Raw genomic sequence first — 17,003 nt, forward strand, 5'->3', positions numbered from 1 at the left:
GCCACAAGTACTCCTGTTCTTTTTGCGGATACAGACTAACACGGCTGCTACTCTGAAACCTGAAATAATTAAATGTCTCTTCAAGTAAGGGCCAAAGCCTCTGTAGGATATTTGTCTAGTAAAATGACATTTACTGGCCGGACTGCTAATAAGAATTATGGACTCACCAAGCAAGGTTCAAGGACAGCACTTTGGCAGTAATCCCAGCATCCTCTATTCCAAGCAAGAGTGGAGTCCATACTGTACAAGGGGAATTGCTATTGTACAGTGCATTCCCTCCCCCTCATCTTTAATAGCAGTCTTTGCTAGTAGGGCTAATCTTCCGGCTCTTGGGTGTCTGGGAACATACAAAAGATTAGGTGGGCAGAAAAGGGGTGGGAGACAGATTGGACAAGTTAAAAAAATATGGTATTAAAAGATCTTGGGGGAAGAAAGAGCCAAATATTTGGAAAGAGGTAGAGAACAACACAGGGAAAGATAGATCTACAAGGAGGTAGGAGAGAAAAGGAGGAAATAGGGAAGACTGAAACCACCACCGGGGAAAAAATGCACCACGAGCAGGTCAGAAAAAAGTCTAACAGATGCAGGAGAGGGAGGGAAGTTATGTTTCAGGTAGTTAAACTGAAAGAAGTTTGATTAAGTTACAAAATTATTATACTATTTATTTATTCCATTAAACTACAGGGCTGTGGCAGCAGCCAGGTATTTATTACCCTGCTAGTGGAGGCAGGGTAAATTTTGAGCCAGACCTTCGGTAACTAACAAGTACCATTATCCTGTTGACATAATTGTTGCAGTCTCCAAGTCTAGTAAACTCTGCTGAGCTCAGGCTGTTGCCGTTTTGAGTTCTGTGCTATCTGGAGCTTCACCGGCTCCGAGGCCTGTCAGAGCGTACTGTGCATCTCTGACCCTGAAGAAAACCTGAAAACTGCAAGATGTGAAGATGGAACCTGCTCGGCAAGACCGTCATCATAGAATTTGCAGGACATTGGGAAAGGAATGTGTGCATGTGGGGATGGCTAACTGATGGAAGAGCACCTCTTAGATTGGGTATGGTTGTGTCTGGGGATGCTTCTCCAAAACTTAATATTTATTTGGTTAGAGGATTTAGCTACAGTTCACACTGTTCCTTTGTATTTTCTGATCCTGCTCACTGATCCTTAGTTATGATCAATATTGTATTATAGATTTAATTAAACTTGCAGTTGACTAGTTGTCTGACACCACGCAGTGGTGCACCACTCTTTCTGCACAAGTATAAAGAAGCCTTGGGAAACACAGGAATGAAGCAGTTGAAACAGAGGAAGAGAAAAAGAGAAAAGATATGTGCTCACCACTGGACTTGCCCGAGCAGAGCTGGCTCTAGAAGATGCCCGAGATCCGGAGCCAAGGTAGCAGCTATACTCCGACGGCTGCCCGCAAATACCCCAAGAACACAGTAAGCAGAGATAAGAACAGGATTAGCACTGGAGCAATCAGAGCAATAGAAGAGTCAGAACACTGCCATTTCAGCTTAGTTAAAAAAGGGGTACATGCAGCTGTGAAAGAAGAAAGAGGAGGTTGAAGTTGAAGAGCAGACACCTACTTTAGACAAAAAGGTCAGCATAAGCAATTGGTACAGCAAATGGCCTGAGTAAAAAGGTTTTGGTTTAACTCTGACACCACGTGGAGCAGAGAGATATTTGTACTTAATATTTTATTTGAAAGTTTAAGATATCAGACATTCCTTCAATTTCTGTATGTATGGAGTGATTCCATCCCATTCCTTCATTAGCAGATCTTACCTCCTAGCTCTGTTCAGTCCTGTGATGCTTTGGGGGTTCACCCAGACTAGTAAGGGGTTCTGTCAGCCCCTGCCCTGTAACCTTGGGTGCCTTTGCTTGAGAGCCCTGACACCAGCAGTATGCCCACAGCACAAGGGTCTCACCCTGAGCACTGACCAGCCCACTTATTCCTTGCAGGATGACTCCAATAACCTTCCAGACACTAGTCTCCCCAAAACCAAGTCCCTCTTACTGCTCAATCACAGAGGGCTAACAAGTTGTTTGTACTGGCTTTTTGGAGGCATCTCTGTGAGTGTCTAGTACGAGGACTGGATGCTGCAAGTGAGAATGTTTTGGGGCACCTCGGGACCAGAAGGGTTGTTGGGGATGCCCTGCAAGGAGTAACTGGGCTGGTGGAAGCGCAGGGCAAGACCACTGTGCTGTGAGTATACTGCTGGTGTCAGGGCTTTCAGCCAAAGCTGCACAGCCTGAAGGTCCCCAAGGTTACAGGGCATATGGCAAGAGAACCCCTTTTTGGTCAGGGTGAAACCCCAAAGTGCCACAAGCCCCTCATCCTCTTCTGCAATACTGTGCAGTTACAAAATGAACACTTGCTCAATACCCAAAGCAAGAAACCGCCGTGGTTAATAAGTGTTTCTTCTTGATTGGATGCAGATACTACGGTAAGAACTGTACCCTCCTATAGACTGAGAGCATCACCCCTTCGGCCTCCATCTCCTGCTGACGTAGGGATTCTAGTCTTTCCTAAGAGCAGTTTTCTACAGAGCAAGATATAATTGACAGTGTTGACTTGTGGCTGACAGGTTTAGGCGAAAATAGTCAGAGACATTATCGTGTTAGTCACCACATTGACAGGATGGAATCTGGTGAAAGTGGAGAATGCAACAGTATAAAATAAAGAAGGAGTTTTACCCATTAGAAAATCAGAATTGAAATCTTTTGGATTTGAATTTCTGAATTATTTCCCCCCACACACATTTGATACATACTTCCACAGCAGCAATCAGACACCCTATTGCACTGTACAGTATTTTTACACACATGAATTGTCAGGTGTATATAAAGAAGATTTCAGCATATTTATAACACACTTGAGCATAAAGAGCACTTGTTTTTTTGGCTCATTTCCTGCGACACTGTTTCTGTCACTACTGCCTCAAAGACAACTGTGAAGGTAATTTTTCAGAAATGCAATTTTGATGGTTAAAAAAGCAGGAACTGAAATACACAGAGCATGCCCCTGTTTATTGCGTCCTTCAATGATCAAAAAGCCTTATGACTCATTGCATTTCAAATGCTGTTGGAGACAAGACTGACTTTTTGTTGACTGCCTTGTCAATGAATTCCTATAATCAAAGATGTCATCTCTGAAAGTGAAATGAATTATATTAAAGAAATAGAATGAATTAAAGAATGCTGTATGTACCTTTAAGTAGAAATGAGAAATGCTGCAAGCCAGGGGGGCAGGAAAGCAGACATTAACTGCTTAACTTGCCACTTAAGGGCAATTGGTGAAGCATTAACCTTAGATCGATAAGAGTTAATAAGGAAGCAGGATATGCATATTGTGCCCTATGCAAATTTTACAATTTTGCTCTCTCTGTCCCTTTGTTTAGTTCGCACCCTTTTATCTGTATAAATAAGACTGTTTGAATCTTGCATGGGGGCTCACATTATCTGAATGTATTAGCAGAGTGCTGTGCTAATAAAACAGAGTGGTCTGACAAACTATGAGTCCTGAGTCTAACTTTGACACATCCGAGATGCAGATTTCTGAATAGTATTAACAGTGATGTGAGAGAGACAGTATGATTTTGTAATAATATTGGTGGTTATTTTGTAAATAAGACTATTTTTGGAATAAAGTGCTCATAGACTCATAGATCAGAAGGGACCATTATGATCATCTAGTCTGACCTCCCGCATGATGCAAGCCACAAAAGCTGACCCACCCACTCCTGGAAGAATTCTTTCCCTTGACTCAGCTGTTGAAGTCCCCAAATCATGATTTAAAGACTTCAAATCGCTGAGAATCCTCCAGCAAGCTGACAATTTAAGCTTTAAATTTGACCTTCTAAACAACTATTGGAATCTGAAGAGGAATGACCTTGATGCTAAAGTAGTTTCTTTCCATTAAAATAATTTCTGAAGACAGACAACACTAAAATATACTAACTTCCGTAACTCAATTGGGCCAGTAGAGAAGCCATCCTCAACTCCTCAGCTACTGAGAGAACTGACAAGATTGAGTATCCTCAAGGTGAACAGGCCAGTGGAAACTTACCTACTTTGTTTTACAGGTGGGTAGCAATGCAATTTCTAGTGGGAGGTGTTCTTTTTTTCCCCTTGGCTGGATGTTTGGTTTTTGGGGGAGGTTGTGTGTGGTTTTTGCTTTGTTTTTTAAAACAAGATGAGACTTGAAGCTTATGTAGGAAAAAAAACTTTCAAGATTGGGACAGAACTGGTCCTTTCTGCAACCGAGCCATAAGCTTAACAATTGTGACTTCAAGACAGTACACTGGCAGCAGATAACAACCAACAAGCTATGGAAAAAGGAGATAGGAGCACCCTGAAACCCTGCTTTTCTTGATATTCTGCAGATAGTGACAAAACTTCATGCGTGTTGACTACTGAACTTTGTCTCAGAAAAGTCAGAGCAAATACCTAAGGATTCCATTCCCTTAAGAAACCTGTTACGTGAGTCTTGCTCCATCACTGCTATTAAAAATATACATTAAGTAAAATAAAAATGTAAGAAATTATTCTTGAAATATATTATGGGGGAAATGTAACTGCTCATACCAGTCTAATAGTGAACTATTGTTTCTCAGCTACCTCGTTCCCATTTGTTCCTCTCCTTGCTTTAGCATTTATAACCAGGGATAAAGCTGCTCTCTATATTTAAGGATCTTGTGGGAAAGCAATTTGTAAAATGTCATTAGCAAAAGAAAAAGATGGATTGCTGAGTTAAGTGCCCTCTGGTCAGTAATTTGGGGGTGAGCAAGGAAAGAAGAACTACATACCACTTTGTCCTACACATTCTCTCAGTGTCTTTGGCTAATGAGGAAGGGGACTCCAACATCCTTCAGAAAATGCTTCTTGGCAACAATTGCCCAAATGTCTCTTCCAGATATAGCTTTGCTCATAAACTTCACGGCCACGAGCATAACTGTGTCAGTGCAAAGCTGTAATCAAGATATTCCTCTGGAGGCAGGGGTGAAAATAACTTAAAGGACTTACCGGTATGCAGGGCCAGGGTCCTGAGCAGGGGGTGGGGCCTCAACCAGAAGGGGTGGGGGCTTTAAATCCCCGGGGCCTTTAAATAGCTATTTAAATCTGGCAGTGATTTAAAGGACTCCGGCAGCAGCGGCTATGAGCCCCGGGCCCTTTAAATCACCAGTGGAGCCCATGGTAGCGGTAACTGCGGCTGCTGCCAGAGCCCCGGGCCTCCCGGCCACCGCCGCCGCCACCCCGGGGCTCTGGCTGCTGCCCGGAGCCACGGCCCTTTTTAAATGGCTGGCCTGGGGAAGCTGTCCCCTGCCAGAACGGTCAGCTGTGTACCCGTTCTTGCCGGTACGCCATACCGGACCGTACTGGCTTACTTTCACCTCTATCTGGAGGCAAAGGCCTCATATTTCAACTGCCTTGTGATTACAAAGCACCGTACTACACTAGAACTGGAGAGATTGCATTCTTCACCAGCATGCAGAATCTGTGGCACAGTAGAGAGGAGAAGAGAATGATATTATGGACATTAGTGTCTTTGTACAACATCCTTAGGCTTGGCAGAATTTTTTTTTTTTTTTAAACATTTCCATGGGTATCATCAATGTTTATTTTTATCTATTTAAATGTTCACAGTTGAGGGAAATTTTGGGGGTCCAGACAATTATTTAATGACTGTAGACATTGAGATATAAAAAGTTAAAGCTTTATAACCACTAAAACACAAATTGTCAATACCATGGGTCAAAATAGACAAAATAAGAAAAATGCTGCATGAGAACTTACTAGAGTTTATTTTGTATATCTGTAAATTTCAATCATCAATGGAAATATTTTTGCACCTGTGTGGTGGGTGAAATTGAGTTTACTGACATTTACTGATAAAAATCTAATCCTTCCAAGCCTAAACATTCTCCATTCAAAACGCGATGCTCAATGTCTCAACAAGATGGAGAAATAGCTCTCAGGCTCAGAACCCACAGTAAATGAGCATTTTGCCCAAATTAGGACTGCAGGATATGATCCTTTGAGATATTTGTCTAAATGACACACACCTCCACCCACCAAACATGACTGCATTGTCCAGATGGCAAATCCATTGGATTACAGGCTGCTGGAACCTACCATCAATGGATGTTGCAACAGAGCAAAATGAAAACAAGAAGCAAATTAATTTGAAGGGCAGAATAATATTGATAAAATGTACAGTTCTATTAGGAAGTCATCTTTTGATTGCAACAGAATGTCATGTACTGGTAGAGGATAAAGTGAAAATATCAGCTTTGTTAGAATTACAGAGACGATTTCAATTTATTTTTCTAAGTTAAGAACAGGACAACACTTCGAATGCATAAGAGAGCATTAGAATATCTATTTTTCATTAATTAGTGGTGCAAAATAATGCAGAAGGTTTAAGACTTTCACAAGGGAAGCACTGAACAATGAAGGTCTCTATTTATATTTTCAGAGCAGGCACAATTGCAGTATAAGTTTCCTCACACTGCTGCACCAAAATGGCTCCAAACCTGACATGGGGACGCAGTCTGAGAGGAGAAGGGGTGTCTTTATCTTTAGCTTGTGTTTTGCGATTGACATTAAGTAATGCTGATATTTGAAACCTGTCCACTAGTTAATGGGCGACACCCTACCCATCCCCTAACTCATTTAAATAAGCCAGTGAACAACCATTAAATGCTAATAAATTGTCATTTTAAATGGGTAGAAGCCTCTCCCATAAATGATCCCTTGAGCTCTCCAGTCTCACCCTAGCAAGTATTAGAGACTATCAAACTCCTAAGTCACCTGGTGTTAAATACCATGTTACAAGAGAATGAACCCCAAACCATGACTAAGTCACAAGTCTGCACATACTCTAAGTGGAAACATAGTATCATGGGGGTACTGAATTTTTAAGCTAGCTGAAGTCAGTTTATTTAAAAGTGAAATGGAGCCCCAGGGAAGAAGGGGGATCTTACATAAATGTGGTTTTCCAGCTGATGCTTTGAATGTTCTTAACAGCAAATGAATTCAAAGGCAGAGCTAAGATTCCTTTCACCAGAAAGGGGAACCCCTTATACTGTGTCATACTGAAACTAATAGGTGACACCCCTGCACAGTTTAGTATGACAATTGCAGGTAGTACACTTAGTATTTGTCTCCAGTGAATCTAAACGGAGGGAACTTTGTAGAGGTGATGCTCCCAGTCTTGTTTACATAATTCTCCATCAGCAGCTATCTGGCCAGTAATCTTATACTGCCCATTGATACAGATAAAACTACGCTCTAGTAAAACAGGTTATCATAGGAGAAAACACTGAAGACAGGCCCAGCAGAAAAATGCAGAAAACATCTTACAGCACGAGAACTAGAGGCACTATATCGACGATTCCCACTGTAAATGCTCTCATCATACAGAGACGCCTACAATTAAAAAACAGAGTCAGCACAAAACTGGTAGACTTTGGTTTTGTTTCTAATCTGGAGCATTACAAGATAGCAAGGTGCGGAAGAAACGTGGGGGGGGGGGGGGGAAAGAGAGAATGAACAAAGGTGCAGAAACAACAGGGGCATTTCCTGTAAAACCCCGTATGGCATGCAAGTGAAGAATGAATCCGCCAATTCTTAGCTCCAGTGAGCTGTGAAACACTACAGAACACGTGCAGAATTAAAATGAGAGATCAAAAAGTCATCAGAAACTTCACACATTCATGCATTCTTAACAGTTCTTTTTCGAACTATCAACTTTAACACTTAAAATTACCTGCTATAAAGTGACAACATCAATTCTTATAATTTTAGTGGTGCTAAACCAAATATTTCTGGGTTGGGACAGTGTAAGGAAAAGAGAAAAGTGGATTCCTGGTAAATTTAATTGAAAAAGAGAGATTAGTTATTGAATTAATAGGAAGCTGTTGGTGGGGAAGCATGTTCTAAACCGCTACCATGTGGTTCCATTTTAGAACACCAATGTCTGGCTTAGTTATGTGGCTCCGAAAATGCAGGGTAGGGTTGCCTATCACCACTGTAAAGACTTGAGAATGAAGTTAAACTGAGTGTGCAGCTAACACAGGAGAACAGTGGGAATGTATTCTGCAAGAAACATTACACGGTATATTTTGTTTTCAAACAAGACACATTTTTGCCACTTTGTATAGGTCAGGATTGATGTTGCCTCTTTCTAGTCCATATTTCAGTGTCCTACATCATACACCAAAATGCAGACAGAAATGTCTTACTCCAATTAGAAATCTGCAGAAGTGTTACGGATCCATAAGCAACTGTTGCAGAATTCCAATGGGAGTAAAATGTAGGACCAGCAAACAGAGTTGACAGATGCACCATGGGCCTATGTGCATTCCATTCAAAAGGATCATATACTAAAATGACAATATAGTACAATATAAATAAATTGGACCAACAAGATGGTCTCGACAAACTGCAAAGGCAAAAGACAACATGTGCATGGGTGAGTGCACAGCTTCTGCATTTGCGGTTAAAATGACAAAGCACAACAAACCCTGTAACTTCTGGCAGGCAGAACATCACTGTACAGCAAGGAGGGCTGGGGAAGACAAGCACAAACCTTTTTTATATAACAATGGATAACAGCAAAAAGTGTTCATATTGGGATTAATCATCCTGGTCAGACCTAATCATGCTATTAAAATTGGTATGCTATAATGCAAGGAAGCGGAGTGTACAGATATTGTACACAGTGTTACAAAAGTGTATTAACCATCTGTGCTTAAAAACCTGAAAGTTCAAGTCCAAACAAAGACTAAGTATAAAGTAGACATATGCATGTTTCCTACAGGAAGGGAGGATATCAGAGAGTGCAGAAGCAAAACCAAATAACTTATTTTAGACACTAATCCTCTCCTACTGTCTAAGAGAAAGACCTCTATGTAAGGCTAGGATTTTGTCATGGAGGTCACCAAAGTCACAGAGTCCGTGCCTTCCAAAACATGACTTCAGCCCGCAGGCAGCTGGGAGCTGCAGGGTCCCGCTGCCGCCAGCAGGGGCCAGGAAATGCAGGGTACCCCCACCTGCTGAGGCGGCAGGGCCCCGCAGCTCCCGGCCATCTCAGGCGTCAAGGGGGACCCCACTGCCCCCAACCATCGGGTGGGACCCCACAGCTCCAACCCGAGGGGAAAGGGGGACCCTGGAACTTTGAGCCCCCATGGGTGGTGTGGGCCCCCGGAGCTCCCAGCCGGCCCCCACAGCTACCGAGAGGCTCCCCATTTTGTCAGAGATATTTTTAGTAAAAGTCAGGGACAGGTCACAGGCTTCCGTGAATTTTTCTTTATTGCCCATGACCTGTCCCTGACTTTTACTAAAAATATCCATCAAAATCTTAGCCTTGCCTATATGTACAGCAGTCAGAAGAAGGGTTTATGACCATTCTGGTTTCAGTCAAAGCCAACAATTCAAAAACATAAGTAACTTTGGTACAATACCTACAGAGACAGGAAAATTATGAGGGTAGATTTTTAAAATACTCAAGACACTTTTGAACCGTCTGTGACCTATTTTATTATTGAACAGAAAGCGACAAAATCTAATTATTCAGACTCCGGATGGACAATTTTGCATACATTATAAGACTGGATACCATAAAATAAAAGAAACAGGGGCTGCATTCACAAAAGACATTACTGTTAGTAATACACATTCCCAAGGAGGTGAGAGTTAAGTTCAGAGTACACATACAGCAAAACTACACAAAGCACAATACGGTGCTGTATATACATTAACAGCACCCTCAACCTGCCAGACACACTGTACTTTGCGTGCATGCAGAGAGGACAATTCAACCTCCAAGAGGATTTTAAGGCTTTATGCTTAGTGATTTTCTTGCACTAGTACAGGAATCATTTGCCTTGTAAATTACACAGAGTGGGATGGGGGAGGGTTGCAGCTTTATCTCACATGTGCCAACAGGAAATAGACTGGCAAGGTGAGCAGAGAAGTGGTCTCAGCTAAGATAAACTACTAATATTTAATGGGGATTTTGCAGTCTTTTCCAAGACAAAATTTATGACAACTGTCAAAAGCAAAATAAAACAATTGCAGGAAAAGGAGAGGCACAGATCAACATCATGACCTGTCTTAAACAGATCTCTGTTTCCCATTCCAGACGTAAATTGAAAAATGTACAAAGAAAAATTGTAATAAAACACAAGACCTAGACACTCCTGGCAACCAGATCGACAAGAGTCATTACTTCGCTCCAAGGTCCTATCATTATTTGTGTGAATACAGGAGGTTGTATTGTCCAGGTGAACTCAAAACAAAAAAAGTCAAGGTTAGAGGGAAACAGACAGCGACAGACCCTATTTCCATTTTGGGAAGAAGGTTGGGATTTGGAAGTAAAGCCACTGTTGCGAAAACCAAGGTCACAGTAGTAGGAACCCTGTTTCAACAGGAAGAAAAACCCGAGAACTCTTAATGTGAAAGAATTGTCAAATTCCGTATTAATTCTTTTAAATTAGGACAGTGATTCTCAAACTTCATTGCACCGAGACCCTCTTCTGACAACAAAAATTACTACACGACCCCAGGAGTGGGGAACGAAGCCTGAGCCCGCCCAAGCCCTGCTGCCCTGGGCGGGGGACCAACCCTGAAAGGCTTTAGTCTTGGGCCAGGGGGTGGGGGGCAGGAGGGCTGTAACCTGAGCCCTACCACCCAGGGCTGAAGCCCTCAGCTTTCGGCTTCAGACCCGGGCAGCGGGGTTGGCCTTTGGCTTCGGTCCCGGGAGTTAAGCTGACCTAACCCCCAGCGTAGACCACACTCGGTGGACAGAAAAATCTTTCAATTGACCTAGCTACCATCTCTCACAGAGGTGAAGTACCTACACCAATAGGCACCCCCTCCCATTGGCATAGGTAGCGTCTACGCTGAAGCACTACAGCGGTGCAGCTGTGGCATTTTAAGTATAGACAAGCCCTCAGGCACGTAAGCACTTAGACACTTGAAAATTTGACCTCACATGAAAGAACATATTACTCTCATCCACTATATCCTCCAGTTTAATGCTTAAAAGCTCTGAAGCCTAGCCAAAAATCTATGAATACCATTTATCACCTTGTCTTGTCCTTGTGCAGAGGAATTACCAATGTATACAAAACAGCAGAGGCACCTCTCATTTAGCTATCATAAATAGATCGTATTTCAGATTTTTAGAACAAATTTCAGTAACAAACAAGCTACACTATTTTGTGCGTCACTGATCGAAATCTGCCACCAACAGCTTTTCCTAGAATTATTTTTCCATAGCTTCAGACTTGGGAGTCAAAGGGGAATGGGGGAGATCAAGGAGAGAAGAGAAGGGATTGCATTCTTCAGCTTGGAATTCTTATTAAGATGAAGGTGAGTTTTTATAAAGACAAAATTATTTGCTTTTTCTGGATTTAGGCTGATTATCAGCACCTCCAACCTTCCCTGCTGAGAACAGGAGAGACCCTGACAGCCGCAGAATGTAGAATAGAGAACCAAGATAGGCTGCAACAAACCAGATTTAACAAAAGACCTGTTCCCACTCAGTTAAACAAGAAACCTAGTAAAACTAGGAAGTAAAATCCTGCCAAACTCTAACCCCAAAGAGTTATTTGGAAGGCTGGGTGCTCTACAATATAAAGCAAAAAAATAAAGGGTGTCAGAAGACCACCTGAGTGGTCTGTGGAGCATCCAAGCCTTTTTCCTGATATGCCATAGCTAACAGAAGCGGGAACAACCCACTGTCAGATCAGGTGCGACAATGAGAAGCACAAAAAAAAAAAAAAAATGGTGCAGGCCTAGGCCACTCAAATGAAGTATCTTCCGTTTGTGTCATTCCAGCAGCTTCAATTCCAGTAGCTAGCTTGCATCTGTTTAGTTCTGCATCTGGCTGGCCCAACTAGTTAGATGGGGAGATTTTAATGTAACTTCTAGACAGACACGGGGAAAAATACCAACAGCCAACTTTAAAGTAGGCTATGGATGAAGGATCTCTGTGATACTGACAGAAGCTGTAGGAAACTCTAGTAAAGACTTGCAAGAGATGAAGTGAGACTCACTCCAAACACTCAAATGTTGTTTTATATCTTTTAGGCAGCTTTTGAGGTGGGGTGACCCTCTGGTAGAGCACAAGGGTTTACATCCAGCAGTCTGTGTTGTCTTTTATAAATATCTGGGGATAGAGCAGGCAAATAAGGCATGCCAGGTCCAGGCCTTCAAGTAGTGGAAAGGCAGTTTACAACACTTAATAGGACTATTAGTTTCCCAAAAGCTTTAGGAAAAATGAGATGTATTATATACTTGTACTGTAGCATACAATAACATACAATATTATGGTTAAGTCATGTTAAGAATTAAACGGCTTGGTGCTTTGCATGCACAAACAACACATTCGCAAATTAAAACCTGTTCTCTGTTTTAAACATACGGGTAGGATGTAAATCTGTATGGTTCTAAGGGAGATACAGGTACATCTTATGAAGAAGCTAATGGATCCAAGCAAGTGCAGTCACTACGAAGACTTCTTGCAGATCTTTCTTCTTGTTTCCACACAATATGACTAACTGTGTGTGAAGTTACAACCAGTTGCCAGGAGCAATCCAAAAGGGGAAAGGTGGTAAAAATCCTGCACAGAGGAATAGATGCAACCTCCATAATTCACCAGAGTTCCGTAGGCCACTTACAAACAAGGGTGACAATACAGTTGCTTACCCAACAGGCTGTTTACTTAAGATGACAGTTCTGTATGCATACAAAACCACTGCAACTAGTCTCATAGTAAAGAGTGAATTTGTAGTGACCCCTTCAAAGCCTTTCTGTAATGCAAGTCTCAAAAATGAGACCCAGGTATGATCAAAAGAGAGGATGTTTGTTCCTAGAAAACCATTCCTCTTTCTTCTCTTCCCTACCCCAAAGGTCTTGTGTTACAACCCCCTTCCTCCTCATGATACTTCAGTCAAGATACATGACGCTCTATTCTCAGTAATAATCACTTTTCAGTGATATCCATCTTTAAAGCTTCCTCGCAAACCTTCACTAATCCTCACACTGTCACTATGAGATAGGTAAGTATTACTCCCATTTTACAAAGGAGGGAGTTGAAGTTATGTGACTTGTTCAATGTCAGAGGTAGTGTGACATGAAGACATATGCTTTATTTTCAATATTGTTTAGACCTCTGACATTGGAGAATATAGGCAGCTCGATGGATAAATCACTAGATATGGAGATGTTTGTATCGTTGGATAAATCTTTATCCTATAGAAAAAGCTTAAATCCATCTCTTCCCAATTTAACTACAATTCTTCTGATAAGATAGCTAAAAAGGTTTTCATGAGACAGGGTTTGGGAGTTCTCCGCTGAGCTTAGTTATAGCTGGGAAACAAATTACTTTCATACCCATTGAGATTTCAAAATCAGCACATCTAGTGATATCACAATAGCTATGGTCCATGTTTAAATGGTTCACCGTTTTGTGATGCACTGATGTAATCTCAAGGTATGAAATTAAATATCACTACACTCTATACCACATATTACATGTTGCAATTAAAAATGTGATTTTAGAAATATAGTTGCAATATTGGCGTACATATTACATTAGCTGAATGCTAGCAAGACAGATGGAGTAATGTTGGAGATGGAGTTTGTTATGCTCTATAAAGACAGCTCAACTATGTTACTGTTCCCCTAAACCTTACTCTCCCTTCAGATAGTGATTAAACTGAATTACTGTTAGTAATGAAGACATCAAGGAGTGAATAACGGGATTGTAATCATGCGCTACATAAAAAACTCCATGCTACAAACCCTGCAGTTTCCACAGAAATCATTTAAATATTTAAATAGAAACCAACCGACTTCTCCTCCCTGGATGACTTCTTTGTAGATTTTCTGCTCTCCCCGCTGTAGTTGGAGCTCTAGAGTATGTCATTAAAGAACAAGAACATCATTTATCAGAGATGCTGGCACAAGTCAAAAGAGCAACAAGTCCTCTGAAAAGACTGTACAATGTTTCCTTTTGTCAAACAGTTCAGCAAGATTGGCAATACTTAAACTTCTTAAACTATGTAGACAACAAAAAATATCCTTGTTCATGTTGTCTTTTTGTTGCAATTTCAGTTAATTACTGCAAATTTAAGGCAGGCATAATGTACACAGCTACAATTTATCGCAACTACAGTATATCTTCAATTTTATGTTTTTTCCATTGAGACTTGCTGCATATCTCCACATAGCTCGTTGTCTTAAGTTCTGATCACTGTATGCCTCCTTAGGCATATAATGGGTGTAGCTACATGAAGTCTACTGCACTTACTCATTTCTACGGTGACCAGATGAGAGGAAGAAAATATCGGGACACATGGGGGGGGGGGAGGGGGGGAGAGAGAGACTGCCGGTGGGGGAAAAAAAAAAAAAAAAAAAAGGCCAAGTGCTGCCAAATAACTCCACAGGCCACATGTTTGAGACCCCTGGTCTAGAGCACTTGTTCTAAAACTGCAATCCACTGAACACAAGTGATCCATACATGGACAAAGTGGCTTAATTAATGATTAAATTAATTTTTTCTGACTTAATTGTGCAGCCGTACTGTTTAACATAGTTTTTCTACTTTTAATAAACAATAGCATATTCACATGGCTATAATGTAGCTGTGGTGATGCACAGAATGGACTTCCATCTCAAATGGTTCCTTGCAAGACTTCGTCCTTCATGAAGAATCAGTATGGGAGGTTAGGCTTCTTAAATCTCTGAAAATTGCATCTTCCAACCTCTTTTGTGGCTGACCTCATGCTTCCTTCAACCTCAGCTCTGTAAACCATCCGTAGAAGTGTACCTTCTGCACGTTGGACATGACCCCACCATTATAGTCATCTTGTTCTCGGCTGGTACAAGACTGCAACGTGCTGGGATCATCTAAGTATTAGCCTCATTTTTGACAGAATCAAACCAAGGGATGTTAAGCATACACTAACTTTTGACATTGAGTGTTTAGTTCTCTCCTCAGCTGTTTTAATGGCTATGTTTCTGCTCCATCTAACAGGGTTATCACCATCACATTGAATCACACCTCGTATCTTAGTTGTCACACTATGTTTGTGAAACAATATTTACAAATACATTAGTAATACTGTTTGATATGTAGTTTAAAACTATGGAAAGTTCAGACATTTGCTTGTATGCAAAACTTGTCTTATGGTTGTATTTACGAAAAACACCATGTTCAGATAGAGATCAATAGAATACATCCCTTTTAGGTGTTCACAATTTAACAAATGAACTAATCTTTCTATATTAGGCTCGGGGTTTTAAAAATGTTTACACTTATAAAAGTGAATTGATTGTACAGATTCTGTTAGATATTTCATGCCCCCATTCCAATGGCAATCAAATCTCTATAAAGGATGCATGAAAGAGCACCAGAGCCACAAATCCAAGCTAGATTTCCACTGTCAAAAATATTTTTCGCCATAACTTGACTTTTTTTTTTTTTTTTTAAACCCAATTAATTTCCAAAGAACTATATTCTGGCCCTGTAAGAGGGCCGGACTCACCCCTGCGGTGCCTCCTACTGGTCATCCAGGGAATTAGCTCACCAGCCTCTGGAGTGCCCTCTGCAGGCCGGTGATCCGACTCGTTCTCTCCTTCTCGGCTCCCGTGTCCCTCCCAGGACCCCGGTGCCCTTTGCTTGGGGTGCTGCCCCCTGGCAATACCCACACACACTCTAGGTCTCCTCTCCCAGGGGAACCCCCACCCACTAACCCCACCTCACCTCAGTATCAGGCTACTGCCAGTCACCAGCTAGCCCCACTCTCTGGGGCAGACTGCAGTATCAGCCTACTCATCACAGGCAAGGTTGGGTTTGGGCCTGCTGCCTTGGCCTCTCTCTGGGCTGCCCTCCGCAACCCCTAGTACTTCCTGGCCTAACACTAGGCCTCAGCCTGGGGCTTTCCAGCTCCTCAGCCTTTCCCCAGCCCTGCTCCACTACAGGTACCCTGTCTAGCTCCCTACAGCCAGGCCCTTCTCTCCCTCTGAAGGCAGAGAGAGACTCTACTGAGCTCCTGGCTCCCAGCCTCTTATATAGGCCAGCTGAAGCCTGACTGGGGCGTGGCCCAGCTGCAGCCACTTCCCCCAGTCAGCCAGGGTTTTTAGAGCTGCAGCTCTCTGCCAGGGCTGTGTTAAGCCCTTCCCAGCAGGAGCAGGGTAGCCACCCTGCTACAGGCCCCCAAATCCTACTTGAATTTTCTCAGGCCCAGTCTTTTTCCTTCCCACTCACGGCCTCTTAGAATCGTAAAATCATAGAAGATTAGGGTTGGAAGAGACCTCAGGATGTTATCTAGTCCACCCCCCTGCTCTAAGCAGGACCAACCCCAATTAAATCATCCCAGTCAAGCCGGGCCTTAAAAACCTCTGAGGATGGAGATTCCACCACCTCCCTAGGTAACCCATTCCAGTGCTTCACCACCCTCCTAGTGAAATAGTTTTCCCTAATATCCAACCTAGACCTCCCCCACAGCAACTTGCAACCACTGCTCCTTGTTCTGTTATCTGCCACCACTGAGAACAGCCTAGCTCCATCCTCTTTGGACCCCCCCTTCAGGTAGTTAAAGGCTGCTATCAAATCCCCCCTCACTCTTCTCTTCTGCAGACTAAAGTCCCTCAGCCTCTCCTCATAAGTCATGTGCCCCAGCCCCCTAATCATTTTCTTTGCCCTCCGCTGGACTCTCTCCAATTTGACCACATCCCTTCTGTAGTGGGGGCCCAAAAATAGCTGCAATACCCCAGATGTGGCCTCACCAGGGCCGAATATAGGGGAATAATCACTTCGCTTGATCTGCTGGCAATGCTTCTACTAATGCAGCCCAATATGCCGTTAGCCTTCTTGGCAACAAGGGTACACTGTTGACTCATATCCAGCTTCTTGTCCAATGTAATCCTCAGGTCCTTTTCTGCAGAAGTGCTACTTAGCTAGTTAGTCCCCAGCCTGTAGCAGTACAT

The 17,003-nt window shown here is 42.4% G+C and overlaps 1 protein-coding gene across 33 annotated transcripts in view; it reads right to left on the reverse strand.

Annotated features, from left to right (window-relative positions):
* Nucleotides 1–17,003, reverse strand: part of LRRFIP1 (LRR binding FLII interacting protein 1) — a 111,413-nt gene that overhangs the window by 45,735 nt on the left and 48,675 nt on the right. For 15 of the 33 annotated variants that reach the window (XR_004647656.1, XM_034785489.1, XM_034785462.1 and 12 more), the window contains 4 exons: nucleotides 13,862–13,924; nucleotides 8,527–8,571; nucleotides 7,365–7,430; nucleotides 1,335–1,412 (listed from right to left, as the gene is read on the reverse strand). The exons of 8 other annotated variants lie outside the window; for them this stretch is intronic. Coding sequence is in view for 24 of the 25 variants with exons in the window: in XM_034785489.1 (XP_034641380.1) it covers nucleotides 1,335–1,412; nucleotides 7,365–7,430; nucleotides 8,527–8,571; nucleotides 13,862–13,924 (252 nt within the window). In the remaining variant the exon portion in view is untranslated. Of the gene's footprint in view, nucleotides 1–167; nucleotides 330–1,334; nucleotides 1,413–7,364; nucleotides 7,431–8,526; nucleotides 8,572–13,861; nucleotides 13,925–17,003 lie in introns of those variants that run through there. 10 more of the 33 variants (XM_034785459.1, XM_034785472.1, XM_034785465.1 and 7 more) reach the window with 6 other exon arrangements.

Source organism: Trachemys scripta, chromosome 11 (assembly GCF_013100865.1).
Source record: "Trachemys scripta elegans isolate TJP31775 chromosome 11, CAS_Tse_1.0, whole genome shotgun sequence".
NCBI lineage: Eukaryota > Metazoa > Chordata > Testudines > Emydidae > Trachemys > Trachemys scripta.